Below are 26,962 nucleotides of genomic sequence, written 5' to 3' on the forward strand. Positions count from 1 at the left end.
ACCAAGTGTAACTGGATAGCAGTCTTCCAGTATCTGAGGTAGTGTCCCAAAAGTGCTTTTCAAAACACAACTGGGCTTTCATAGTTTTGTTTTGTTTTTAAGTTTCGCTTCTCATCCATGAATGGAATGATGGAGTCTGTCCTCTGCACCTCTATAACTGTCTGGTTTGGTTCTGCAACCCAACAGGACAGACACAGACTTCAGAAGATAATTAGGACTGAAGAAAAAAACAATTGCTACCAACCTGCCTTCCATTGAAGACCAGGGAATTTAAGTCCTCTGGGCTTAAAGCTTTGCTGGCTGGGAGATTCTGGGAGTTGAAGTCCTTTAGGCTTAAAGTGGCCAAGGTTGGGGAGCCCTGGGCTAGTGCACTGCCCAGGTTTGTCCTTGATTTAGGTGAGGATAAATGGGGACCTTCCCTTCCCTTCCCAGGTCGGGCAGAGCCAAGCTATCACATGAAGCCACAATACGGTTTTATTGGTTTGGAAATTGCAATGTTACATAAATACAGCCATTTATTAACGCAAGTTTAGGATGGAGCAGCCGATTGTGCAAAACCCGACCAGTTTGCGGTCACCAAATTTCCTGCCGACACCGTTAAGGTTGGGGGAGAAAAGAAATATTGATCTTGGAAGATCCTTACCTTACCTGAGGGTGGGGGAGAGATGGGGGCTGGGGAGAAAGTCTTATCCCCTTGAGGAGGGAATCTTTCAAGGCAACCCGTTTTAACCATTTTTTTCCCCTGCAAACAAGCATCTGCCGCCATTCAGGCATGGGGAAAAAAATATATCCCCTCGCGTTAGGCTGGAAAATGGTGAACGTGATGCTTTACAGATAGCCCTCGACTTACGAAAACTCCTTTAGCGACTGTTCGAAGTTACCACGCCACTGAGAAAAGGGACTTTCACCTGGTCTTCACACTTATGACTATCTCGGTGTCCCCGACGGCCACAAGATCAACATCCAGGCCCTACAGTTGCAATATCCCAGGATGAAGGGATTCCCCACCTTGGGCGACCTTCGCAGCTGGCTTCCGACGAGCCGGATTCGTTGAATGACTGCTTGATTCATCTAACGACCGCATGATAGGGTCTCCTGCTTGAGCAGGGGGTTGGACTAGATGACCTACAAGGTCCTTTCCGACTCTGATTATCTGTTTATATCTGATTCGCTCAAATCCCCCCGCCCCCCGCCCCAAAAGGTGGGGAAATTGGACGTGCCTTGCTTTTAACGACTTGCAGTGGAAATTGTGATCTCATTTATGGTTGTTAAGTTGAGGACTATCTGTATCGCTTTTCCAGCTGAACGGCCCATCTACCCTGCCTTTTCCGGGGTTATATGCCAGCACTAGATGAGCCCCAAAGAGCCCCTGACCCCTTCAACCCCCCCCCAATCCCATTTCTCCCCCAGCATTTTCTAACAATTGGGAAACCAGAGTGGGGAAGAAGAAGTGGGGTGCAAGGCAGAGGAACAAGAGTCATTCAACCCATGCAGTTTGGGGTTCTTGTTTTTTTTCCAAGAACCAGGTCCCCATATTGTCCAAAATGATCCCAATCTACGAACCGGAAGACTAAAGTCCAAAGGAGAGTTTATCCGGTTTGGGGAACCCATCAGATCCAAAATCAGAGAGTCGGGCATTGTCTGGCAACCTGAGGACTCTCCCAAAACTTTGGCCATGTGGAGAACATCCCTCTGGATCTTCTGGACTCAACAATTCTGGACTCTGTGTTCCAAAGTCAGCATGGCAGTCCTTCAGCAGTTTTTATGATCCTCTTTGACACCGATCAAATTTTAATTCCTTATTTATTTCCTTTTGCCATCTCGCAGCAAATTGCTTCCTTCCCCTTCTGTTTGCAAGAAGAGGGTTGTTATTTTTTACCCCTTCCCTGGCCTGTTTTTGGGTGGATCCGTGCCTCTCTTCTTCTTCTTCTTCCTCCTTCTTCTTCTTCCTCCTCCTTCTTCTTCCTCTCTCTCTCTCTCTCTCTCTCCTGAGAAAGTCCTCTCCACCACCAAAGCCAAAACATTAAAATAAGAGAATCCTCACCCCTCCCCCAAAAACATACATTTAACAAATAAAATAATAATAATAATAATAATAACAATACAACTTGTGTTGCTTTTTTTAAAAAAAGAGAGAAAGATTCCTTTTTTTTTTTTTTGTGAAGACAAAAATGAAAAGACGAAAGAAAAAAAGGCACGAGGTTTTAGCAGAGAAGTCGGGGGGCGGGAAAACGGAGTCGGCGCTTCTCAACAGTCCTGGCTCCTTCCCCGGAGAGATCATTCAGACGTTCCCCAAGTCCAACACCGATCTGTTTTTTTCTCAGCTACACCGGCAGGATTTGACAATCATATTGGAAAGTTGTTCTACTTTGGCTTGTCGGCCGACATAGTAAATGATGCCCAGGGGGTCCAGCTCATCGGGGACACAACAGGGAGCCGCTGAGGCTGAGGGATTGTGAAGGTTGTAGAGAGCGAGGACCTGTGAGAAGGAGACACGAACATTCTGCTTGGAGATGCAAGATTTCTCTTAGTTAACACAGCATCCAGTTTGGGTCCCCACGTCACAAGAAAGAGGCTGATGCTTTGGAAAAAGCGCAGAGAACAGCAACTCGGATGATTAAAGGCTTGGATAACAGAGAACAGATAATCAGAGTTGGAAGGGACCTTGTAGGTCATCTAGTCCAACACCCCCTGCCCAAGCAGGAGACCCTACACCATTTCTGACAAAGGACAGCCCAATCTCTTCTTGAAAGCCTCAAGTGATGGTGCTCCCGCAACTTCTGAAGGCAACTTCTAGTTCCATGGGTTGATTGTTCTCACTGTCAGAAAGTTTCTCCTTATTTCCAGGTTGAATCTCTCCTTGATCAGTTTCCATCCATTATTCCTTGTCTGGCCTTGGAGAATAGCTTGACTCCTTCCTCCTCCTTTCTGTGGCAGCCCTTCAAATATTGGAAGGCTGCTCTCCTGTCTTCCCTGGTCCTTCTCTTCCCTAGACTAGCCAGGCCCAGTTCCTGCTACCGTTCATTGTTTGTTTTAGTCTCTAGTCCCGTAATCATCCTGGTTGCTCTTCTCTGCACTCTTTCTAGAGTCTCAACATCTTTTTTATAGTGTGGAGACTAAAACATATGAAGAAGGGTGGCAGGAATTGGGTTGGCTAGTCTAGAGAAAAGAAGGACTAGGGGTGATACAATCGTAGTATACTAGTATTTGCCACAAAGAGGAGGGAGTCTATTGATTTTCCAAAGCACCAGAAGGCAGGACAAAGAAAGAATGGATGGAAACTAATCCAGGAGAGAAGCAATCTGGAATTAAGGAGAAACCTCCTAACAGTGAGGACAATTAACCAGTGGAACAGCTTTGCCACCAGAAATTGTGGGTGCTTCATCACCGGAGGTCTTTAAGAAAAGACTGGACAGCTACTTGTCTGAAATGGTTATTCCATCCTTCTGAGGTCAATAAAATGACGAACCAGATTGTTGGGGGCAAGAGGCTGACTCTGTAAACCGCTTAGAGGGGGCTGTAAAAGCCCTGTGAAGCGGCATATAAGTCTAAGGGCTATTGCTATTATAGGCCAAGATCCCATCCCGCTCTATTCTGAATTGAGTTGATTTTCAGAGGTTTGGTTTGATTTGGTGTGGTTTGGGTTGAGGGCCAAACGAAGACTTCGGCACAAGTCTGGACCACCCGTCGTTTTTCTTCCCTACCCTCTTGAACCCAACTGGGAGAAAACAAGCCATCAATCTTGGCTGGTCCAATTCCAGTTACTTGCTCAACTTTTAGCTAATGCCTCCTTTGGAGGGAGGTGCCAAGCCGCAAAACTCACCACAGGGTGGCCTGTTTGTTGTTGTTTTTCATCCAAAGCCAGTGCATTAATTATCCTTCTTCCTTTATCAAAACAACCATAGTAGAAAAACAGGATTTTCCCCCCTTTAAATTTTCCTAAAAGCCCAACAAGGGTTTGACTGGCCAATAATTTGCAAATAGAGTTAGAAGTTTAAAAATGTTGGGTTCTGGCATGGGGAATTAATATTTTTGCAATACATTTATCAATGAATGCAATTGTCATAAGTACGAATCAAGTTGCCGAGAGTCTGCATTTCGATCACATGGGAACGCTATGAACGGTCGTAAGTGTGAAAAACGGTGGTGTCACTTTTTTCCCATCCCGTGGTAATTTCGAACCGTCCCTAAATGAACAGTTGTAAATCAAAGACTACCTGTATATGTCTGTGCCTCTTTTTTTAAAAAAAATATATACATTTTTAATGTCTGGTTTATTTGGGTTTTTTTGTTAAAAAAAAAATATCCCATTTTTTGGAGGGAAGTTTTGAATGTTAACTTTTGGAATAAAAATAAAAATAGATGGAAAGCAAAAAAGGGAAAAAGAAGGATATTAAAAAATGAACAAGGGTTTTCGATGGCATTGTCTCAGCCCCCGCCATCCTGATTTTTCTGATCCTGCTGGGCAGACACCTCTGAGAGAGACATAACGCAAACCTCCAGGGGTGGGATTCAATTTTTTAACAACCGGTTCTGTGGGCATGGTTTAGGTGGTGGGCGTGGCTTGGTGGTCATGTGACTGGATGGACATGGCTTGGTGGTCATGTTATTGGCTAGGCGTGGCCAACTCAACGTCACTCACATCAAGGCACGCATCTCCTCGCCTGGCCTCTCATGACAGTGGGGATGCTGCAACAGTCGTAAGTGTGAAAAATGGTCATAAGTCACTTTTTTCAGAGTCATTGTAACTTTGAATGGTCACTCCACGCAAGCAAAGTACCAGCAAAGGAGGGGGAAAAAAACTCCAGAGAAGTTCCTGAGACAGGAAGTCTAGTCCTGCCAAGAACGTAATAAGGGTTAACGGAGAGGCAGTTTCTGTAAGCAACACCAGAATGTTTCCTTCCTGCCTTCCTTACAGGATTAGGCCAGTAATTTCTTCTAACAACCGGTTCTCCGAACTGCTTAGAATGTTAACAACCGGTTCTAGCAAATAGGTGCAAACTGGCAGAATCCCACCCCTGCAAACCTCCCTCCTTTACAGGTGGCGGGATTCTACTGGTTCAGACCGGTTCAAGTGATCCGGATGTTAAGTTTGCATCTGGAAATTTCACTGAACTGCTATTTGAACCAACCGGCTGGCCCCACCCAACCCACCCTTCCTCTCCCAGGAGTCTCCACGTGGCCCGTTTTCCATCCAGGTAAGTGTAGGGTCTGCGCGGAGGCTCTGGGAGGAGGAAAAATGGGCCTTCCAGGAATCCAGAAACAGGCCTGCTTCCTGAAGGCCTCCGGAGCCCGGGGGAGGCCATTTTCGCCCTTCCCAGAGGCCTGAGGGAAGCCTCCGGATTCTGGGGAAGGTGATTCTGGGCCCCTCCCACCATGGCCACGCCCCCCCAGCAACCAGGCAGCCAACCAGTTGCTTAGGTTTTTGAATCCCTCCCCTGCTCCCTTACCTTGGCGTACTGAGTGTCCGAGCTCCAGAGGTAGGGACAAGGCCCCATGCAGAAATTGGCATAGTAGCCTTTGGGTTCGTAGATCCACTTCCATTTTAAGTCTTTTCGGAAATCGATATAGAAACGCCGTACGCAGCAATTCTTCGCTTCCGCTGACCTAGGAAAAAAAGGAGCCCGAAAATGTCCTTAAGTCCTTTTGCTCTGAATTTGGAGACCTCCAATTTTCTGAATAGAATGGAGTGGAATGGAACGGAACGGAACAGAACAGAACAGAATAGAAATAAAGTGGAAAGGAACGGAACAGAATAGAACAGAAATAATAATAATATAATATAATAAATAAAATATAATACAAATAAAATATAATATAACATAATATTGTATAATATAGTAAAATATAATATAATATAATGCAAATATAAAATATAAAGGGAAGGTAGCAGAAAAGATGAGAAGGCTAAGAGTAATACAGCCTTACTACTTTCAGAATTAGGTGTTCCGCTGCGTGATTGCATCAGGGAAAAAGATGTCTCTGTGTCTGATATATTTGATTGATCGATCAATCGATCGTTAAACTTGATCAATCAATCAAGTTTTAAAACAGCTGATGGGAAGCACTCAACCTGGTTGGAAGGTGGGATCAAGCGCAGAGTTAGCCTGGAGTCTCTGCGCAACCCCAAAAGGGCTAGAGACGATGACCCTCCCAAAATTCCCCTGAACCTTATCTATTTGGAGGCTGGGGAAGATTCTTGTCCTAGAGGCAGAAGGTAATAAAGTACCGTGTTTCTCCTAAAACACGACCCACCCCAAAAAGAAGGCCCAGCACTGTTTTGTGCGCACGCGTTAAAATTAAGTCCTACTCCCCAAATTGGGACAGCTACCAGTAGCTGGCCATTACAGGTAAGCAAGGGTGCACGGGGCCCATGGGGCCTGTCACTCGTTCCTTTTGGCCGTGAAAGAAGCGGCTCCGTGGCCGGGCGAGGCACGTGGGAGGGGAATTAAGACACCCCTCGAAAAGAAGGCCTAGCCGTTTTTTCAAGGATCAAAAGAAAACAAGACCTGGTCGTATTTTCGAAGATACATGGTAGTTATCTGGAACTCTGGCATGTCTGAGTCTGGCTGTCCACCCCTGAGAGCAACTTACTGGCTGCTGCAGAATTCTGCGTCTGGAGAGGCTCGTTTTCTCCGCTTGTGACTCGAGGAATCAGCCCGTTCTGGAGTGGTAGCCATGATCAAGAGATACGGCCGTTGTTTTGATCTCCCAGCTATTGAGCCCTGGTCCCCTCTTACGCTGGTGGTGCCTGCAAAGAGAAAGGGGAGTCGTTGACTTGCCTTCTTCGCCAAGCGACCCAGGAGGGTCCGTTGAATCGGGAATCTGTTGCGGCTTCCTAAAAACTCGGGCTGGGAAAAGTTTAGCGTTGATGCGTTTGGGAAGGGAAGGAAGGATTCCGAATTGCAGGTAGCCCCATGACTTTCAGCCGTTCATTGAGTGACCAAAGTTACAATGGCACTGAAAAAGGTGAGTTTATGAACCCAGGTGTTGTTGGTTTTTTTCACCCTTGCAACGGTGCTGGCTGGGGAATTCTGGGAGTTGAAGTTCACTCCTCTTCAAAGGACCAAACTTGAGATACAACAGAAGGGAGAAAAAAAAGTCCAAAGTCCAGAAATGGCTCCTACATCATTCCGATCATCTTTTTGACCAAAACTTTCCTCTTAACTCCACATTCGGCCGTTACTCATACATTCTGAGAGCACATGATGCAATTTTGGCAGACACAAACCAAAGAGGCTTAATTTTCTTTCCCTCAAGCCCCCCTACCCTGCCCCCCACCCCCCCCCCCCCCCGGGGAGCAGAAGGTCAGTAATTACTTGCAAAAATCTGACCGAGGTTTCCGTAAGCCCGGAAGTCACCCAAGAGGATGCCCGTTGCCCCCCCCCTGCATGACTCAAAACCTACAACTCCCCCCCCCTTCCCCCCCCCCAGTCCCAAAGGTTGCTGGAGGAACGGCCGGCCGGCGAGAGGCGGAAACTGTGAGTCTGAAACAGGAAGGAGAAATTGCTGAGCTCACCAGGGGTGCCTCTGTTCTAATTTGGGTGGAAATAAGGTGTGTTTTGGCAGCAACATTCTTAAGAGAAGTGTGCGTGTATGCCTGACAAGGAGGACACCTATAGTGGACTCTGTGCATGGCTGCCATCATGATGGCCAGGGTCCTGTGCAGAATTTCGGTCACCCTGATGGAAAAAAAAGATGTTGAGATTCTGGAAAGAGTGCAGGGAAGAACAACCAAGATGATTAGGGCGGGCTGGAGGCTAAAACAGGCAAAAAAAAAGGTTGCAAGAATTGGGTATGTCTAGTTTAATGAAAAGAAGGACCAGGGGAGACATGATAGCAGTCTTCTAATATCTGAGGAACTGTTCCAAAAGTGCTTTTCAAAAAGACAACTGGACTTTCTTAGTTTTTTGTTTTTTTTAAAGTTTCGCTTCTCATCCATGAATGGAATAATTGAGTCTGTCATCTGCACCTCTATGTCCTCTTTGACCCCGCACTCTCAGGAAGAGTGCTAACGACCAGAGGACTGCAAGGAAGATACATCCTTCCATCCTCCACCATTCAATCAGAACTGAAGAAGCTTCTTGGATGAGAAGCAAAACGTCTTCAAGAAAAAAAGAAACCCCAAGAAAGTCCAGTTGCCTTTTGAAAAAAAAAAAAAAGCACCTTCCATACAACCTTTGACCTGGACAATTGAGAATCTCCACAGACATTGGAGGGGCTGTCACAGAGAAGAGGGAGTCAACCTAACTGTCCAGACGCATCGGAGGGCAGAAGAAAAAAGAGACGGGTGGAAACTAACCAAAGAGAGAAGCAATCTAGAACTCAGGAGGAATTTCCTGATGGTGAGAACAATTAACCAATTTGCTGCTCCAACACTGGAGGTTTTTAAGAAGAGATTGGGCAACCACTTTGTTTGGAACGGTATAGGGCCTCCTCCTTGAAAGGGGGGGGGGGTTGGACTAGAAGACCTCCAAGGTCCCTTTCAACGCTGTTATACTGTTAACTTACTCTTTTAGCTGACATAACTCCGGCAGTGGGACAATCTGGGCCAGTATGCACAGTTTTCATCAATCCTTGTAAAGGAGATTCTCAGCAGGCTGTATCGCATGGTGTGTGTGTGCGTGAGAGAGAGAGAGACTTACACACACACACACGCATGCACACCTGAGTCACTGGGCTTGGCACAGCTCGTATACACATCCCCCCCTGCCAGCCTCCCCACCCCCCAAAAAAATTTTGGGCTGAAAGAACAGCCGGCATCAGAAGGAGGAAGTCAGCGGAGCCAATTTCCCAGAAGAAAAACGGACGGTGTGAGTTGATATTTCTCCGGCGTGACGTTTTGCAGGCAGCGGCGATGTGCAAAACGGGGGTTAGGCATCCGGGGGGGAAGGCAGGTGAGGCCTCTGGTCAGGGCCTGAGTCTCTCCCCCGCCCCCCATTAGGGCAAAGATTTTTATCTTCTGAATGTGTGTTTCTCTCCTCCCACCCCTTTTCCATTCTCTGCAAATTATCCTTCGCCTGGGACGAGCCTTGCAATAGCCGCCGCTGCAATGTGCTCTGTGAATACAGTGCGCGCATTGATGCGTCCCACACTGGCCCACAAACTTCTGTTTACCAAGCAGGAGGACTGGAGTCCTCTAACAGGCTAGGAAGCCGGGCTTGGCGGGGGTTTGATCCTGCCTGCTGGGCAGCCCTGACCCTTGCGGCTTTTAGCGTCCACCACAGCTTTAGCCTACGGGGCTGCATTGAGAGCTTTTCTTTCCTGGCTACAATGTCACATCCCCGTCGGGGATGTTGTAGAGATAATCCCTCCATCAGAGTTGAGGCGGAAGGGACCTTGGAGGTCCTCCAGTCAACCCCACCCCACCCCGCTCAAGCAGGAGACCCTATACAATTTGACACAAGGGTCTCTTCTTAAAAACCTCCACCCACAACTTCTGGTAGCAAGCAGTTCCACTGGTTAATTGTCCTCCCTGTTAGGAAAGTTTCTCCTTCATTCCAGGTTGCTTCTCTCCTGGATTAGTTTCCGTCCATTCTTTCTTTGTCCTGCCTTCTGGTGCTGTGGAAAATCAATTGACCCCCACTTCTTTGTGGCAGCCCCTCAAATATTGGAATACTGCTATTATCATGTCCCTTCTAGTCCTTCTTTTCTCCAGACTAGCCAAACCCAAATCCTGCCACCATTCCTCATATGTTTTAGCTTCCAGGCCTTTAATCATCCTAGTTGCTCTTCTCCGCCCTTTTCCCAAAAGTCTCAACATCTATTTTGTAACGTGGTGACCAAACCTGGTTGCAAATATTCCAGATCTGGCCTTACGAAAGATGTATAAAGTCTAAAAAGACTTTATAAAAACATATAACGTCACTTTTTTTTTCCTCCTCAGTTCTAGGTTGCTTCTCTCCATATCTAATTTCCGTCCGTTGCTTCTTAGCCTGCCTTCAGGGGCTTTGGAGAATAGCTTGACTGCCTCTTCTTTGGGGCAGCCCCTGAGATATTGGAAGGCTGCTATCCTGTCTCCCCTAGGCCTTCTTTTCTTTAAAACTGGGCAAACCCAATTCCTGCCACCGTTCTTCATATGTTTTAGTGTCCAGGCCTTTAATCATCCGAGTTGCTCTTCTCTGAACTTTTTCCAAAGTCTCAGCCGCTTTCTTATAATATAACATAGGGACTAGAGGTGGTATTCAGCCGGTTCTGACCAGTCCTGGAGAACCGGTAGCGGAAAATTGAAATAGTTTGGAGAACCGGCCAATACCGCCTCTGACTGGCCCCGCAAATCCCATCTATTCTCCGCCTCCTGAGTCCCAGCTGATCGGCTGGGTCTCCTTTGGTTGCCCTGCCCAGGAGAACGGAGCTGGAAAGCAGGTTAGTGGGGTGGGGAGGATATGGGGATTTTGTAGTATCCTTCCCCTGCCACGCCCACCAAGCCACACCCACAGAACCATTTTTGAATCCCACCACTGGGGGTGGGTCAGGTGAGATCTTCAAGTGGGTGCAGCCCACCCACCCCTCATCCCAAGCCCACTCCCCATTGCCCAGTTCTTACCTTCAATTTGTATTGATAGATCGTTTCGTATGCCATCGCAGGAACAGCGAGTGCTCAGTCGGAATCTTCCCACATTGTCTGAAACACAAACATTAGGACTGCGTGGGTGGGTGGGGTCAGGACTGCAACCCTTCCCGAAGCCGGTGAGCCCCATTTCAGAGAAGCCCCCTCGCCCCCCAAAGTAGAATCGAAGTGTGCTGAAAGCGAAAAGGGCCTTTGCTCATTTGAGGAGAATTTTTAATCGGATGTCTCTTTCCAGCTTTGGAACAGGGTGGCATAGATCATATTCTCCAAGGTTTGTCAAACTTGGCCATTTTTAGATGGATGGACTTCGACTCCCAGAATTCCACAGCCAGCATCCTTTAAATTGGGTGGACTTCAACTCCCAGAATTCTCTAGCCAGCATCCTTTAAGATGGGTGGACTTCAGCTCCCAGGATGACCCAGCCAGCATACTTTAATATGAGTGGATTACAACTCCCAGAATTCCCCAGCCAGCATCCTTTAAATTGGGTGGACTTCAACTCCCAGAATTCTCTAGCCAGCATCCTTTAAGATGGGTGGACTTCAATTCCCAGAATTCCCCAGCCAGCATCCTTTAAATTGGGTGGACTTCAACTCCCAGAATTCTCTAGCCAGCATCCTATAAGATGCATGGATTTCAGCTCCCAGAATGACCCAGCCAGAAACTTTAATATAAGTGGACTACAACTCCCAGGACTCTCCAGCCAGCATACTTTAAGATGGGTGGACTTCAACTCCCAGAATACATTGGAATTCACCAGAATTCTGGGAATTGAAGTCCCTCCCATCTCAAAGCTACTACGTTTGAGCCACCCTGCTTTGTTGGCCAACAGGATTCTGAAAATTTGCTCTACCTTTTCGTTGGCACAAAAGAGAGGCCAATCCCCCGGTGCTCCCACCCCCCAGTCATGCCCCTCCTCCTTCCACCCTACCTCTACTTGCCAGCCACAAGCGGAGGACATTGGTGACGTCGAAGGACAGCCATTCTTTTTCGCTCTTCACCTTTACCGACAGCCCTTGAAGGTAGTACCAAGTGGAATCATTCCCTGAGTGGTATTTTTGCTAAGGGGAGATGGACAAATATTTGCATGAGGGAACAACTTCTGTGGAAACATTTGCCCAGCCTGACGAAACCCCCTGCCTGCTTTCTCTCGTCCAGCTTTCGAGCTTTCGCTTTTAAAAGAACAAGTTTCGAGTCTTCCAACCATTTTTGGTGCTGTTTTTCTGCCCTTTGGGGCCGAGCCAGAAGTGGTACTCACAGGTCCTGACCAGTTCTGGAGAGCCAGTAGCAGAAATGCAGCCCCCTTCCCTTCTGGGAATCCAGACTACAGTCTACCACAATAACTTCAAACGATCACTAAACGTTTACCTCAAAGACTAGCTGTGCTCTGGGAACTGTCGAGGAGGAGCTGTCCTCACCCTCTTTCCCCCACACCAACTCTCCAAGCTTCGCTGTCTCTTGCTCCCCCGGAATGCAGCCCCTCCCTTCTGGGAATCCAGACTACAGTCTAACCCACCCTACCTGGAAAAGCTCCAGTCGCTGCTCTTGCCCACGTCCCGAGGCTTGCATCCTCAGCTCTGCCCGGTAGAGCAAGTTGGGGTCAGTAACGGCTTTCCGGATGGGTTCAATTTCGAACGCAAAGTAGACGTTTTTCTCATCCTTCTTGTACTGATTGCCGTCGCTGTCTAGAGAAAGGAGACAGGAAGGAAGGACAGCAGGAGATTAGCGGAAGGTCTTTCTACGCTGGCCCCTGTTCTGACCTAGGCTTCCTTAGAAAGCATAAAACGCTACCTTAGTCCGGGCAAAACCTATTTCCACGGCTGTGAATTACATTCATGCTTGTCAGAAGGCTGCAAAGGGGGATGGCGTACTCTCCAAGAAGCTGCGACCGTCATAAATAAGAGTCGGTTGCCCTGAATTTTGCGTGCATGAATGCAGAAACATGTATTACGTGTGAAGAATGGTCATATGTCACTTTTTTCAGTGTCGTCGTAACTTGAAACGATCACTAAATGAACCGTTGTAATAAGAAAACTACTTATAATCAGGAAGATTCCTAACCTCCTAACCTTGTAACCCCGCTCAGCAGAATCAGCAAACCAATCAACAGGTTTTATATTCAAGATATGAGCTCAGCTCTATGGATCAGGCCCGGTTGTATGACCTCTGGAGCTCAGCTGTTTTCAGAAGGCTGATTCATCCATCCATCATCCATCCATCCATCCATCCATCCATCTATCCATCCATCAATTTATCCATCCATCCATCCATCCATCCATCCATTTATCCATCCATCCATCATCCATCCATCATCCGTCCATCCATCTACCCATCCATCCATCTATCCATCCATCATCCATCAATTTATTCATCATCCATCCATCCATCCATTCATCCATTCATCATTCATCCATCCATCCATCCATCCATCCATCCATCCATCCATCCATCCCATCCATCCATCCATCCATCCATCCATCCATCCATCATCCACCCATCCATTTATCCATCCATCCATCATCCATCCATCATCCGTCCATCCATCTACCCATCCATCCATCTATCCATCCATCATCCGTCCATCCATCTACCCATCCATCCATCTATCCATCCATCATCCATCAATTTATCCATCATCCATCCATCCATTCATCCATTCATCATTTATCCATCCATCCATCCATCTATCCATCCATCATCCATCCATCAATTTATCCATCCATCCATCCATCCATCCATCATCCATCCATCCATCATCCACCCATCCATTTATCCATCCATCCATCCATCCATCCATCCATCCATCCATCCATCCATCCATCCATCCATCATCCATCCATCCATCCATCCATCCATCCATCCATCCATCCATCATCCATCCATCCATCCATCCATCCATCCATCCATCCATCCATCATCCACCCATCCATTTATCCATCCATCATCCATCCATCATCCGTCCATCCATCTACCCATCCATCCATTTATCCATCCATCATCCATCAATTTATCCATCTATCCATCCATCCATCCATCCTCCATCCATTCATCCTCCATCCATCATCCATCCAACACCCATCCATTATCCATCCGTCCATTCATCTATCCATCATTCATCCATCCATCATCCATCCATCCATCCATCCATCATCCATCCATCCATCCATCCATCCATCCATCATCCATCCATCCATCCAGTCAAACTGGAGGATTTCCATAAGACATTCACCAACTGAACTTAACCTCATTTTATTTTACTTTTTTTGCCCGTATGGCTTCGTCACAGCATCTATTTCAGCTACAGGAAGAGTCTATTTTTAAAGTTTCTCTTCCTTGGGAGATCAAAGGAGCTTTGACTTTTGGTCAACGAGACAGAGACCACGGGTTGTGTTTTTGTTTTGTTTTGTTTTTTTCAAGTTTCTCTCCAAGTCTCCAACCACAGCATTCAGGATTGTTGTGTTTCTCAAAAAAATATGCACCGTCTTCCGTTGCAAACAAACAGGACACAGCAATTTGGAGAAAACAAAGATAGAATCCAGGGCGAGGAAATTGGAAGGAGGAAAGGAAGAGAAGCTTCAGAGGAGGAAAAAAACAAACAAAAATCTTGTGGTTCTAATGAATGAGAAGGGGGCAAGAAGAAGAGAGAGAGAGAAGAAAAAGAAAGAGAAATAAGAAGATAAAGAAAAAATATAAAGAAGAAAGAGAAAAGAAAGGATAGAAAGAAAGAATATAAAGAAAAAGAAGAAAGTAAAAAAGAAAGAAGGAAGGAAGGAAGGAAAAGGAGAAAAAAGATAGAAAGAAGGAAGATAAAGAAAAAGAAGAAAAGAAAGAAAGAAAGAAAGAAGAAAGAAAGAAAGAAAGAAAGAAAGAAAGAAAGGGAAAGAGGAGAAAGAAGATAGAAAGAAGGAAGATAAAGAAAAAGAAGAAAGGAAGGAAGGAAGGAAGGAAGGAAGGAAGGAAGGAAGGAAGGAAAGAAAGAAAGAAAGAAAGAAAGAAAGAAAGAAAGAAAGAAAGAAAGAAAGAAAGAAAGAAACAAACATTCCCCAGGTTGTCAAGTGACCTAAGGAGATTGACTTTGTCTGCTCTTCTACCCCTCGATCTGCAGAAAGCAGCTAATGTAAATTTGTGAACTTAAGCAACCAGGCCAGGAAGAAGCGGTGGAAAATATATATATATTTCAAGACAGCATCCTCTGAGCTCCCATGAAATCACACACTGCCTTTTCCCTTCCAGATGCTGGGTGTCTGACTCAGTCCTGGGGTCATCTGTGAAGCTGCCAAATTATTATTATTATTATTTTCCCCTCGCCCAGCCTCAGTGGCCTCAGTTGCAAATGGCTTCTGTCTGTCCTGTGTCCCTTAAAACTGGGGGGAAGGTGGACATTGAAGACGTGAGGACTTCAACTCCCAGAATTCCTCAGCCGGCACCACTGACCAAGGAATTCTGGGAGTTGAAGCCCACAAGTCTTAAAGTTGCCCAAGATTGGAGACCCTGCTTTAGGGACACCCCCCAACAAACTTGGCAACTTTTAAAGCAGGGTCTCCAACCTTGGCGACTTTAAGACTTGTGGCCTTCAACTCCCAGAATCGCTCAGCCAGTGAAGCTTATGGACTTCAACTCCCAGAATCCCTCAGCCAACAAAGTTTATGGACTTCAACTCCCAGAGTTCCTCAGCTAGTGAAGCTTGTGGCCTTCAACTCCCAGAATCCCTCAGCCAGCAAGTCTTAAAGTTGCCAAGGTTGGAGACCCCTGCCCTAAAGCACAGAAGTCCTTGGGGTGGGGTGGGGTGGGGGATGAGAAGCAGGAAAATTGGCTTCCCCTCTCCTTCTCCTCATCACCTCTCCTCATCACTATGGACCACTTCCCTCTCAGTGGTTAGGCAGGGAAAATGGCCCCCAGAAAATAGCCCACTTCCCCTCTTCAATGGATGTGGTCATCCTTTTTTCATTGTTTCCAGATGACACGGCCAGGGCGGGATGGGGATGGGGTGGGTAGAGTGACCACAATTCCTTCAGAAAATAAAAAAAAAAAAAAAAGAATTTTACAGGCTGATGTTTTACAGCTGCACAAAGCCAGATAAGGGGTGTTGGGAGCCTTATCAGCTGGAGGAAATTCCCAAACTATTTGGGGACTTTCCAACATGACAAAGGCCAGAAATAAAACAAGGAGGAACAGGTTCGCCCTGCTGACTGGCGTCCCGAAACTTAGAGGGCGAACGAAGCCGGTTCTCTGCTGACCTCAGTTTTCCTCGCTGCGAAATGGGAAGATGTTGATCAGGTCCTTAAAAAAGGACTTCTGAAAGAAAGATCTGGCATTTAACCTTAAAGCAAGCTGGCTTGGGAATTCTGGGAGTTGCAGTCCACCCAACCTAAAGCATTTATTCTGGGGAATTCTGGGAATTGAAGTCCATGCATCTTAAAGCATGCTGCCTGGGGAATTCTGGGAGTCGAAGTCCACACATCTTCAAGGTGCCAAGGTTGAGAAACACTGCTTTAAGTGACATTTCTTAAAAGCTCTTCCTTTTGGGGTATACCCCCTACCCTTACTTCAATATAAACTCACTAGGGACACAGGTACGAACCGCAGGTGCTGTGGCAGGTATGAACCACTGTAGGCCTATTTCTCTCTCGGATTCCAGCCGTTGGAGGGTTGGACTAGAAGATCTCTAAGACCCCTTCCAACTCCTGTCCCTCTGTTACTCTTCTGTTATAGTATCGGATCTACAAAGGCAATTCCCCAGATCTACAGGGGTTGAGCGAAGCCCCTCCACCTTGGAGATTTGAGGGAAGCAGAATCCGGCCTACCAAAATCAGCACTGAGTATTTAAGAATTAGAATAATAACAGAGTTGGAAGGGACCTTGGAGGTCTTCTAGTCCAACCCCCCCTTTCCCCCTGCTTAGGCAGGAAACCCTGTACCATTTCAGACAAATGGCTATCTAATCTCTAAAAGGAAATGTAATTTGTCACTCCCCACTCCAGAATGAGCACAGGTGGGCACCATCTTGCCACGGTTGGGCCTTCAGAACTGGAAATGCTGTTCCTCTAGGTTGGGGAGCTCAGAAAACAGCCCGACGGAACTTATGGGGGTGAAGAACCCGAAACCACAAAGGGAAGTGGGTTTAGCGACCGGCTCGGGGGGCCTTATCCCTCTAGAACAGGGGCACAGGACATCCGTTTTTGGAGCCTCAGCTTATCAGCAACCCAAATGCTTTGCTATGTCATGCTAGCAGATGCATCTGTCTCAACTTTCCCCACCTCCCCACAAAAAACACAGACAGACAGACAGACACACACACACACACACACACACTGGGCCTACGGTCTTTGCGTTCGCCTCTTGCATGACTTTTGATCACCTGACTGTGGCATGCTGCAACAGTCATAAGTGTGAATCACGGTCCTAAGTCACATTTGTCCCGTGTAGCTGTAACGGCCAACGGCCGCTAAACGAAGGGTGGCAAATCAAGGGTGACCTGGAACACACACACACACACACACACACACACACACACTCACTCACTCACTCATACACCTGGTCCATCTGGTCTCTTTCTGCAGCCCCATAAAAAAACCAACCGGGTCAAACAAACCCTCTTTGGGGGGGGGCTGAAAATTGAGCCCCTGCACAATCCAACATAGCTAAGGAAAAACGTTCTTGTTGCCTACACATACTTTTTTGAGGTGGGACATAAAAAGGATACGTGCTAAAATGGACATTTGTTAAAACGGAGAAAACAAAATATTATGGTTACTGCAGTATGAATGTTATCGTGATGCATGTTATTGTAAACACCTTGATGGGGACTGCCTAAAAATAATTGTACTCAGACAATAATACCCTGTTTGATTGAAATGGAATCTATATATATAAAAGCGAAATCCCACTCACACATCATTACAAAATCTCCAGAACCGTAAAGCCTAAAAACTTGAAATTTAGCATGTATGTTCCTCTTGGCTTCTAGGGGCTCACTAAGGAAGGATTTTTCGAAATGACCATCAGACCATTAATATTTCGTTATATTATTATTAACACGCTCTGATGCTAAGAAGTTCTACTCCCCCTCCCCACCTGGAAAGAAATCTCTTCCAAATGCAAAACACAAGCAGAGGAGTTTCAGTTTCAGTTTCACAGCACCAAGCAGCTTTAGTACAGAAGGGTTGAGGCTAAGCCATGCCCAGGCTCCTTGCTGTCTCCTTGCTCACACAGCCATTACTGCTTCAGTTTCCAAACAGCCCTCAACTCTCTCCCCCACCAACAGGATGCTAGCCAGATGAATACCGATGGATGCTGGTAGGCAGAGGCAGAATTTTCCCCCCTTATTTTCCTCCCCAAAAACTAAGCCTGACCACATAGTTCCGTAGTGAAGCACACGGGTATCCAGCTAGTAATATTATATATTGTATTAATAAAACAAATAAAACTTTAAAAAGAAAAGAAATAGAGTGGAACACACACACACACACACACATACACCTGGCCCATCTTCTCTCTGCAGCCCCACAAAAAACCCAGCCAGGTCAAACAAACTCTCTTTGGCGGGGTGGGTGGGAGAATTGAGCCCACCCCACCAGCCCAACATACCTAAGGAAAAACTGTTCTTGTGGCCTACACAACTTTTTTTTCCTCCAATTCCCGGGCTGGTTGGCACGTGCCGGGACGGTAAAAAAAAATAAAGTAAAAATCCACCTTACCTTCTTAGACCACATAAATTACCCGAGGTGCCACCCACTCCTGAAAGGCCCGTGGGTTTGTTTAGGCGGCACGCCAACCACACCCAGCCAGGTAATTACACCTTGAACCAAGATGGAGTTGGCTGAAATTTGGGTGGTGTTTCCACCTCGCCCCCGGCCTACCCTGTCTGTCATCTTCCCTCCCCGCTCAGTTCCGAAGAAGCCTGGATGCTGATTTTTGCAGCTCGTGAAAAATTAGATATCCCGATATATTTTATCCTTTGCACCGTTTCCTTCTTCCCTTCAAACGTGACCGTGAATCCGTGTCTGCAGTGGGCAATCGCCAGTCGAGCTGAAACTCAGTTAATCAACTCAACTGCGCAAACGTCCTCAAACTTCCAAAGACGTTTACCCAGACCTGATCCACCTATCAAAGGATAAGGTCTGCAAAACACAAATAAAGTTCGCGAAATCTGGTTCCCCCGGTTGGAATTGCACCTTCACAAAGAATAAACACCACAGACAGACTTATGCAGAGACACAAAACATACACGCCTTTCAAGCGTCGTCCTTAAAGAATCAGCTTGTAAACATTTCTTCCAGACCAGGACAAGCTCCCCTCCGTTAAAGCTCTGCTTCTGTACCCCATTTTTCTGCAGGCACCCCTGAAGGCATTCTGCTTTTAGGAATAAATATCTCTCTCTCTTTTTTTTTTTGTTCCTCACAGCTGTCTGGATCGCATTTTTAAAAATGTATTCTTGCGCAGCCCCGGCTCAAGTCGGACCCCCAAATGATCCTTCAGACAAGCCAGAGGAATTACGTAATTGGCCCATGGCTTGCAAAGGTTGGCGACACTAAACCTGGTTGCCAGCTTATCTCTTGCCCTCGCCAGCTCTGCTCCTGTGTTTTTAGGCCATGATCCAGGAATAAAAGCAATTAGTTAATTCTGGTTCTCCAGGGCTGCTAAGAAGGAAGCCTACAGACAGGAGCGGGAGAAGTTGAAAATAGAAGGTGCCGGCTGTGCCAAGTTAATTTCTGCACGTGAAAATCCGGAATGTTCTACGGTTTCCTGCTTGAAAAGGGGGTGGGGGTTGGACTAGAAGACCTCTAAGGTTCCTCCCTTCCCACTCTTATTCTGTCACTCAGTTCAATTCCTCTTTGGCCATTTTAAAAGGTATTGTTAGGCCACTGAGTCCCTGCTCATGCTGCTAGTCCTCTGTGAGTCCACCCCTGGCAAGCTAGAAGAAGGAGATTTTGGAGCACTCAACCGATTTTATCCAGGGAGATCATCCTTGATTTACAACCACAGATCGTCCTTGACTTATAACCGTTCGTTTCATGGCCGTTTGAGGTTGCAACGAGCACCGGGGGGGAAAAAAGAACATCTTATGATCGTTTTCCACACTTACGACGCCTGCAACATGCCCTGCGCTCAAAATTAGAGCCCTTGGCAACTGACCCATCCTTGCGACGGTCGCCGATTCCCTTTTGTGACCTTCTGGCCAGCAACGCCAATGGGGAAGCCGCTTAGCAACGGTGTTACTGCCAGGGATCCACTTAAGAAAACCCTGGCAAGAAAAGTTGTAAAAAAAAAAAAAAAAGTTGCCGAACGCTAAACTGTCCCGCGTAAGGGCTCAGTCATGGTCATAACTCGAGGACCACAAAGCCCGGCTGTTTCACCACCGGAAGCAAAGACCTCGGGTCTGCCCAAGCGATCTCCGTTTTGCACCCGTTCTTCTTCCCCTTTGCCAAAGCTGACGTTGCAAAAACAGAGAGTGAAAAGGAAAAAGAAAAACCCATCCGTTTCGTTTTAAAGAAAAGTTTTTCTCCTGTGAATCCAGCGGTGGGATTCAAATAATTTAACCGCCGGTTCTAATGATTTCTTCCAACAAAGGAGCGCTGAAATCCGGGAGGTTTTGACAAGTATGAAGCAGGGGGTGTCCAACTTTGGGGCAACTTGAAGACTTGTGGGCTTCAACTCGGCTGGCTGGGGAATTCTGGGAATTGAAGTCCACAAATCCTAAAGTTGCCCAAAAGTTGGACATCTCTGCCCACAGACCATCACCGGCTCTTCTGGACAGCTATAGGGTCTCTTGCTTGAGCAGGGGGTTGGACTGGAGGACCTCCAGGGTTCCCTTCCAACCCTGCCAATTCTGTTAATTTCACACGCCGTGGGAGAAATCCTACCGATGAGGAAGAATTGCCGGCCCCATAGCAATCCCCTAACCTAGGGAGAGATTTGGAGAAGAGTTTGGACAGTCTGGAATGGTATAGAGTTTGCTGTCTGAGCAAGGGGTTGGACTAGAAGACCTCCAAGGTCCCTTCCAACTGTTCATAACAGAATAATAGATCATCAGAGTTGGAAGGGACCTTGTAGATCATCTAATCCAACCCCCTGCCCAGTGGAGGGATTCAAATAATTTAACAACCAGTTCTCTGCCCTAATGATTCCTTCCAAGCAACCAGTTCGCCAAAACTGCTCAGAAAGTTTAACAACTGGTTCTCCCAAACTGGTGTGAACTGGCTGAATCTCACCATTGCCCGGGTCCTACTCGGTTTTCATTAAAAGAGTTTAATGGCATCATGGGAAGCAGGCCAGGGGATGGGGTGGAAAATGCCAAAAGGAAGCCAGGAATTTGGGATTTATTTTATAAATGGTTGCAAAATAAAATAAGAACTTCAGTGAATATTGTTATAATGATAAGATTTATCAGGTTGAGTGGTTTTTAATAGGAATGCAACCCTAGGAAGAAAGGTATACAAAATATGAATATTTACACAAGACATACTGTGCCCAGTCGACAGATTGTATAACTGAAAGATGAATTTTGTTTTTGGCAATAATTTGTATTGTTCTAGAAATAAGGATAAAGGAGATAAGAAAATTATAGTATAAATGTATACGAATGTATGTAAAAGTATATAACTGTAGATATTTACATGAGATTGGTTTGTCTAATAATGATGACACAGTACTGTTAATATCAAGATCAATATGTGTAAAAGGTGAAAAAGAACTGAAAGATGGAGTTATTATTAAATAAAATAAAAATACTGGGGACAAAAAGGAATTATAAGGATAAAAGCTTCCTTCTACCCACTTCTGAAAATAAATTTCAAAAACAAAAAAAACCTTTTTACTTCTGAAACCACGCGTGGGGGCTGCAGAAGTGAAATCGAGGCCCGTTTTATTTTCCCTTTTGAGTAAAAAATTCCCTGGGACTTCATCACTGTGAAAGTGATAAAAGGATGATTTTCCTGTGCGCAGGCAGCAAGGTCCCATTTCTCAAAACTCAGCATCCGGCTGCCAACCTGGTTTCTTCTACAGGATGCTGAAAAGTTAAGCCCAGTTCGGTCGTTTTTCCAGGGGGTTTGGGGGGTTGGGTGGGGGGAGGGGTTACCTGGCCTTCGTGCAGAATATTTGCAGGATGGGAGCAATGAGCATCTTCACGACACTGCGACAAAGTCTCCCTGACGTGTTTTGGGGGTGATGTTGTGATGCAAGGTACAAAAGAATAGAACTCGGGTTGGGATGTTGGGATGCAGGCCTATGATTTTGGAATCAGCGAGGTCATAAGGTCATATGGGGGGTCAGAGAACTACCAGTATTGTATTGTATAGCATTGAACTGTGTTGTATTGAACAGTATTGTATTCTGTTAAACTGTATTGCATTATATTGAATTGTATTGTATTGCGTTGAACTGCATTGTACTGTATTGTATTGTATTGAACTGTTTTATACTGTATTGTATTGACCTATATTGTACTGTATTGTATTGTATTGTATTGTATTGTATTGTATTGTATTGTACTGCACTGCACTGCACTGCATTGTATTGCATTGTATTGTATTGTACTGTACTGAATGGTATTGTATTGAACTGTATTGTATTGAATTGTATTGTATTGTATTGTATTGTATTGTACTGCACTGCACTGCACTGCACTGCATTGTATTGTATTGTATTGTATTGTACTGTACTGAATGGTATTGTATTGAACTGTATTGTATTGTATTGCACTGCACTGCACTGCATTGCATTGCATTGCATTGTATTGTACTGTACTGAATGGTATTGTATTGAACTGTATTGTATTGTATTGCACTGCACTGCACTGCATTGCATTGCATTGCATTGTATTGTATTGTACTGAATGGTATTGTATTGAACTGTATTGTATTGTACTGAACTGTATTGTACTGAACTGTATTGTATTGTGTTGAACTGTTTTGTACTGTATTGTATTGAACTGTATTGTATTGTATTGAACTATATTGCATTGAACTGTATTGTATTGGACTGTTTTGTGCTGTATTGTATTTTATTTACCTATATTGTACTGTATTGTATTTTATTGAACTGTATTGTACTGTATTGAACTATATTGTATTGTATTGTATTGAACTGTATTGTACTGTATTGTATTGTACTGGTAATCCTTGACTTACGACCACAAATGAGCCCAACATTTCTATTACTAAGGGAGACAGTTGTTAAGTGAGTTTTGCCCCATTTTACGACCTTTCTTGCCACAGTCATTAAGGGAATCACTGCAGTTGTTAAGTTAATAACACGACTGTTAAGTGACTCTGGCTTCCCCATTGACGTACGTCGCCTGTCAGAAGGTCGCAAAAGGGGATCGCATGACCCCGGGGCAAGGCAAAATGTCATAAATACGAGTCAGTTGCCAAGCATCTGAATTTTGATCATGTGCTGCTGGAATGGTCGTAAGTGTGGAAAACGGTCCTAAGTCACTTTTTCAGTGCCTTTGCAACTTTGAAAGATGGCTAAATGAATTGTTTTGAGGACTCCCTGAATTTACAGGTAGCCAGAATGGACTCATTCGTTTAGCGACCGTTCGACGTTACAACAGCATTGAAAAAAAAGTGACTTGGGACCGGTTCTCACACTTACGACTGTTGCACCATCCCTACGGGATCCCTATTTGCAACTTTCCCAGCCGGCATCCGACAAGCAATGTCAGTGAAGGGAACCAGATTCGCTTAACAACTGTGGTCAAACAGGTCGTAAAATGGGACATGACTCACTCAACGACTGCCTCGCTTTGCAACATCTCAAAGCTGAGGACTACCTGTAATGTCTGAACAGGCATGAGCCATCAAGCCAGGCTGCATTGCTGATGCTCTTTGCCAGCATTTTCGCTACTCTGGCTTTATCGAGAGTCAAGGTTTTCCTTGCCACTTCCAAAAATAGCCGGTTCCCCCTCCTGAAATTTAGCCCAAGAATCAGATGAGCCCCTGCCCACTTTAAAAAAATGGGGGGGGGGGAAATTGGATATTTAAATGTTAAGAAGTCTGAGAAAAAAACAAAAAGGTTTTTTTTTTTTAGAAGAACAGAATAAGCTAGCAGGAATAGCTTACACCCAAGAAGATAAGCTCAAGATCCAAATGGATCTGGACAGACTTGAACCCTGGGCCCGATCTAACAAAATGAAATCCAACATAGAGAAAAGTCAAGTCCTACATTTAGGAAAGAAAAACCCAAACCTCACATATAGACTAGGTGAAACCAGGTTACTTCATAGCAGGAACTGGGAGAGGGATCTTGGAGTCTTAGTGGACAACCAGCTAAATAGGAGCCAGCCGTGTGCGGCAGCAGCCAAAAAAGCCAATCCAATCCTAAGCTGCATTAACAGAGGGATACAATTAAGATCAAGGGAGGTACTAATAGCACTCTATAAAGCCTTAGTAAGACCACACCTAGAGTCCTGCATCCAGTTTTGGTCACCACACTATTAAAAAACATGTTGAGATTCTAGAAAAAGTGCAGAGAAGAGCAACCAGGATGATTAGGGGACTGGAGGCTAAAACATACAATGAATGGTTGCAGGAACTGGGCCTGGCTAGTCTAGGGAAGAGAAGGACCAGGGGAGACAGGAGAGCAGTGCTCCAATATTTGAGGGGCTGCCACAAATAGGAAGGGGGTCAAGCTATTTTCTAAAGCACCTGAAGGCCAGACAAGGAATAATGGATGGAAACTGAACAAGGAGAGATTCAACCTGGAAATAAGGAGAAATTTTCTGACAGTGAGAACAACCAACCCATGGAACAGAAGTTGCCCTCGGAAGTTGTGGGAGCTTCATCCCTGGAGGCTTTCAAGAAGAGATTGAACTGCCATCTGTCAGAAATGGTGTAGGGTCTCCTGCTTAGGCAGGGGGTTGGACTAGATGACCTACAGGACCCCTTCCAACTCTGATTATCTATTATTCTGTTATGAACAGTTGGAAGGGACCTTGAAATTAACAGAATTAGCAGAGTTGGAAGGGGCCCTGGAGGTCCTCTAGTCCGACCCCCTGCGCAAGCAGGAAACCCTATAGCTATCCAGAAGAGCCGGTGATGGTCTATTTGCAGAGATGTCCAACTTTGGGGCAACTTTAGGACTTGTGGGCTTCCAATTCCCAGAATTTCCCAGCCAGCTGAGTTGAAGCCCACAAGTCTTCAAGTTGCCCAAAAGTTGGACACCCCATTGTCCATACTTGTCAAAACCTCCGGAATTTCAGCGCTCCTTTTCTGACCCAGAAATTGGGAACAGGTTTTTTTTTTTCAAAAGGGGGCTCCCCAAAAAACTCCAGTTTTTTGTCTCCAGGGGACAATGAAGTCCCCAACCAGGGAGAACTGAAGCTGGTTGAGATAGTTCCTCCTACTTTATCTCCATCAGTGCAGGAAGCATCGTCTTCCTTCCAGTTTCTGGGTCGCAGAGATGGTGTCTCCCAGACCAACCCACTCATCAACCAACCAACCACCAATCTTCTCTGAGTCGTAGCCCCTCTGTGCCCCCCCCTCCCCGCCCCATGGTTCCCCATGCCTGGCCCTCTCCCTCTCCCGACTCACTGCTGTCAACGGGCTTCATCATAAACCGGTGCACCTCCTTGGCGTAGTATTCTTCGTGGAGGGTCTCCTGCGGCTCTTCGGCCACCATTTCCCGGATCACTTCCAAGGTGCTGTTGTAGATAGCCATCACCTCTTCTGATAGGACCTGGGTCTCCAAGTCTTCCACTTCGGGTGGGTTCGAGAATTTGAGCTTGCTCAAAATCTGACCCCGGATGGCCTCGATCCTCTTCCGTTTCATCAGGTCCATGTCTAAGGTCTTGCAAGTGGAGAAGGCCACCACCGAGCAGAACTGCTGGAGGGCCACCAGAAGAAGGAAGACCCAGCCTGCAGCCTGTGGTGGCGAACCGAAGACTCCCGATGCCCCCGAGACGCCCCCGTGCCTGGCGTAGCTTCTTGACCCCATTGTGGTGCTGTTTCCTCTCGTCTGTGGGCAGGAACCGGTGGCTTCAAATCCTCCCTTGCCAGCCAAGGAAGCTCTCGAAGGGTTGACGGCTCTCCAAGGACCTTCTCCGTTCTTCTTGGCCTCTAGGCTTGGGGGGCCACCCGGCCCGCCGTCCAGCTGAAGGGCTTGAAATCGCCACCCTTTCTAAGGTCCGAACCGGCTCAGCTTTTAAGGCAGCCGGGTTTCCCGAAGGGACAGAGACTCGCGCTATGGCCTGACACCACCGACGGAGCCCATGTGTTCCGGATGCTGCATCTATCCAGACTCACCCCTGGCACCGGATCAGAGGGCTCTGGTGTCCCTGCTCTGGGGAAGAGGCTTGCAGAAGTCTTTTCGGCTTCGCTTCGGGAAGGGTTGAGGGTTGAGAAGCTGTCACAAGCCGGAGGCCTTGGGAACCTCAACCGGAATGTGGCCAAGCTTGGCAGGCAGGCAGGCGGTGTTGGGTGCGGGGGATAAGGACAGCAAGGTCAGGCCTGGGAGATGCCACCACTTCTCCTCCTTCCCCGGAGCCAACTGGCCCGTTCCTGTCTTCTTCCCTCTGCGGGAAGGGCTGTAATTTCACCACCACTCTTGTCGGGACTTGCTGACGGCGAGCTTGGAGGTTTATAAAGCCGTTTTTTTTTCTTTTTTTTTTGCCTCTCCCCGGCACGGGCTCCACCCAGGAAGTGGAGGGAAAGCACTGTGCTGTATATATAACTCTGCGCTCCGGAGAGAGAGAGTGCTGGACAGTTACTCTGGAAAGGAAAAGAAAAAAAAAAAGGAAAGGAAAGGGGAAAGAAAAGGAGAGGGAGGGAGGGAGAAAGAGAGAAAAAGAAAGAAAGAAAGAAAGAAAGAAAGAAAGAAAGAAAGAAAGAAAGAAAGAAAGAAAGAAAGAAAGAAAGAAAGAAAGAAAGAAAGAAAGAAAGAAAGAAAATGAAAGAAAAAAAGGGAGAAAGAAAGAAAGAAAAAAGGGTGAGAGAGAAAAAGAAAGAAAAAGGGAGAAAGAAAGAAAAAAGGTGAGAGAAAAAGAATGAAAGAAAAAAGGGAGAAAGAAAGAAAGAAAAAAGGGTGAGAGAAAAAGAAAGAAAAAGGGAGAAAGAAAAAAGGGTGAGAGAAAAAGAATGAAAGAAAAAGAGGGAGAAAAGAAGGAAAGAAAGAGAAAAAGAATGAAAGAAAAAGGGAGAAAGAAAGAAGGGTGAGAGAGAGAGAAAGAATGAAAGAAAAAGAGGGAGAAAAGAAAGAAAGAAAGAGAAAAAGAATGAAAGAAAAAGGGAGAGAGAAGGGTGAGAGAGAGAGAAAGAAAGAAAGAAAGAAAGAAAGAAAGAAAGAAAGAAAGAAAGAAAGAAAGAAAGAAAGCTCAGTCATTTGCCCTGAATGCTATAGCATCTCCTCTTCAGAGCGGGTTGGACTAGACAACCTCAAAGGTCCCTCCCAACTCCGT

The 26,962-nt window shown here is 46.1% G+C and overlaps 2 protein-coding genes across 2 annotated transcripts in view; both read right to left on the minus strand.

Annotated features, from left to right (window-relative positions):
• Positions 1-456: 456 nt before the first annotated feature.
• TGFB1 (transforming growth factor beta 1) lies at positions 457-26,197 on the minus strand. Its single transcript, XM_087940184.1, has 7 exons — positions 25,101-26,197; positions 12,092-12,255; positions 11,502-11,631; positions 10,547-10,624; positions 6,595-6,751; positions 5,451-5,607; positions 457-2,479 (listed from the first exon to the last, which is right to left on the minus strand). The coding sequence occupies exons 1-7, from the start codon at positions 25,501-25,503 to the stop codon at positions 2,321-2,323; spliced, it is 1,248 nt and encodes a 415-aa protein (XP_087796310.1). The 5' UTR covers positions 25,504-26,197; the 3' UTR covers positions 457-2,320.
• The window catches only part of B3GNT8 (UDP-GlcNAc:betaGal beta-1,3-N-acetylglucosaminyltransferase 8), a 122,642-nt gene continuing 119,879 nt past the window's right edge, over positions 24,200-26,962 (minus strand). The window contains exon 3 of the transcript XR_015744874.1: positions 24,200-24,268. The gene's annotated coding sequence lies outside the window, so the exon portion shown is untranslated. The remainder of the gene's footprint in view (positions 24,269-26,962) is intronic.

This window comes from Pseudonaja textilis, chromosome 10 (assembly GCF_049901715.1).
Source record: "Pseudonaja textilis isolate UNSWEBS1 chromosome 10, rPseTex1.2, whole genome shotgun sequence".
Taxonomy (NCBI): Eukaryota; Metazoa; Chordata; class Lepidosauria; order Squamata; family Elapidae; genus Pseudonaja; species Pseudonaja textilis.

Bases quoted from the DNA above. Each gene is read 5' to 3' on its own strand.
- TGFB1 (XM_087940184.1), bottom strand. From the start codon at position 25,503: ATGGGGTCAAGAAGCTACGCCAGGCACGGGGGCGTCTCGGGGGCATCG. The intron at 6,752-10,546 runs GTAAGAACTGGG...TTCTCTTTGCAG, and splicing joins TCTATCAATACAAATTGAAG to GCACCACCAGCGTAAGAGGG. The intron at 2,480-5,450 runs GTAAGGGAGCAG...TCCTTCTCACAG, and splicing joins CGGACACTCAGTACGCCAAG to GTCCTCGCTCTCTACAACCT.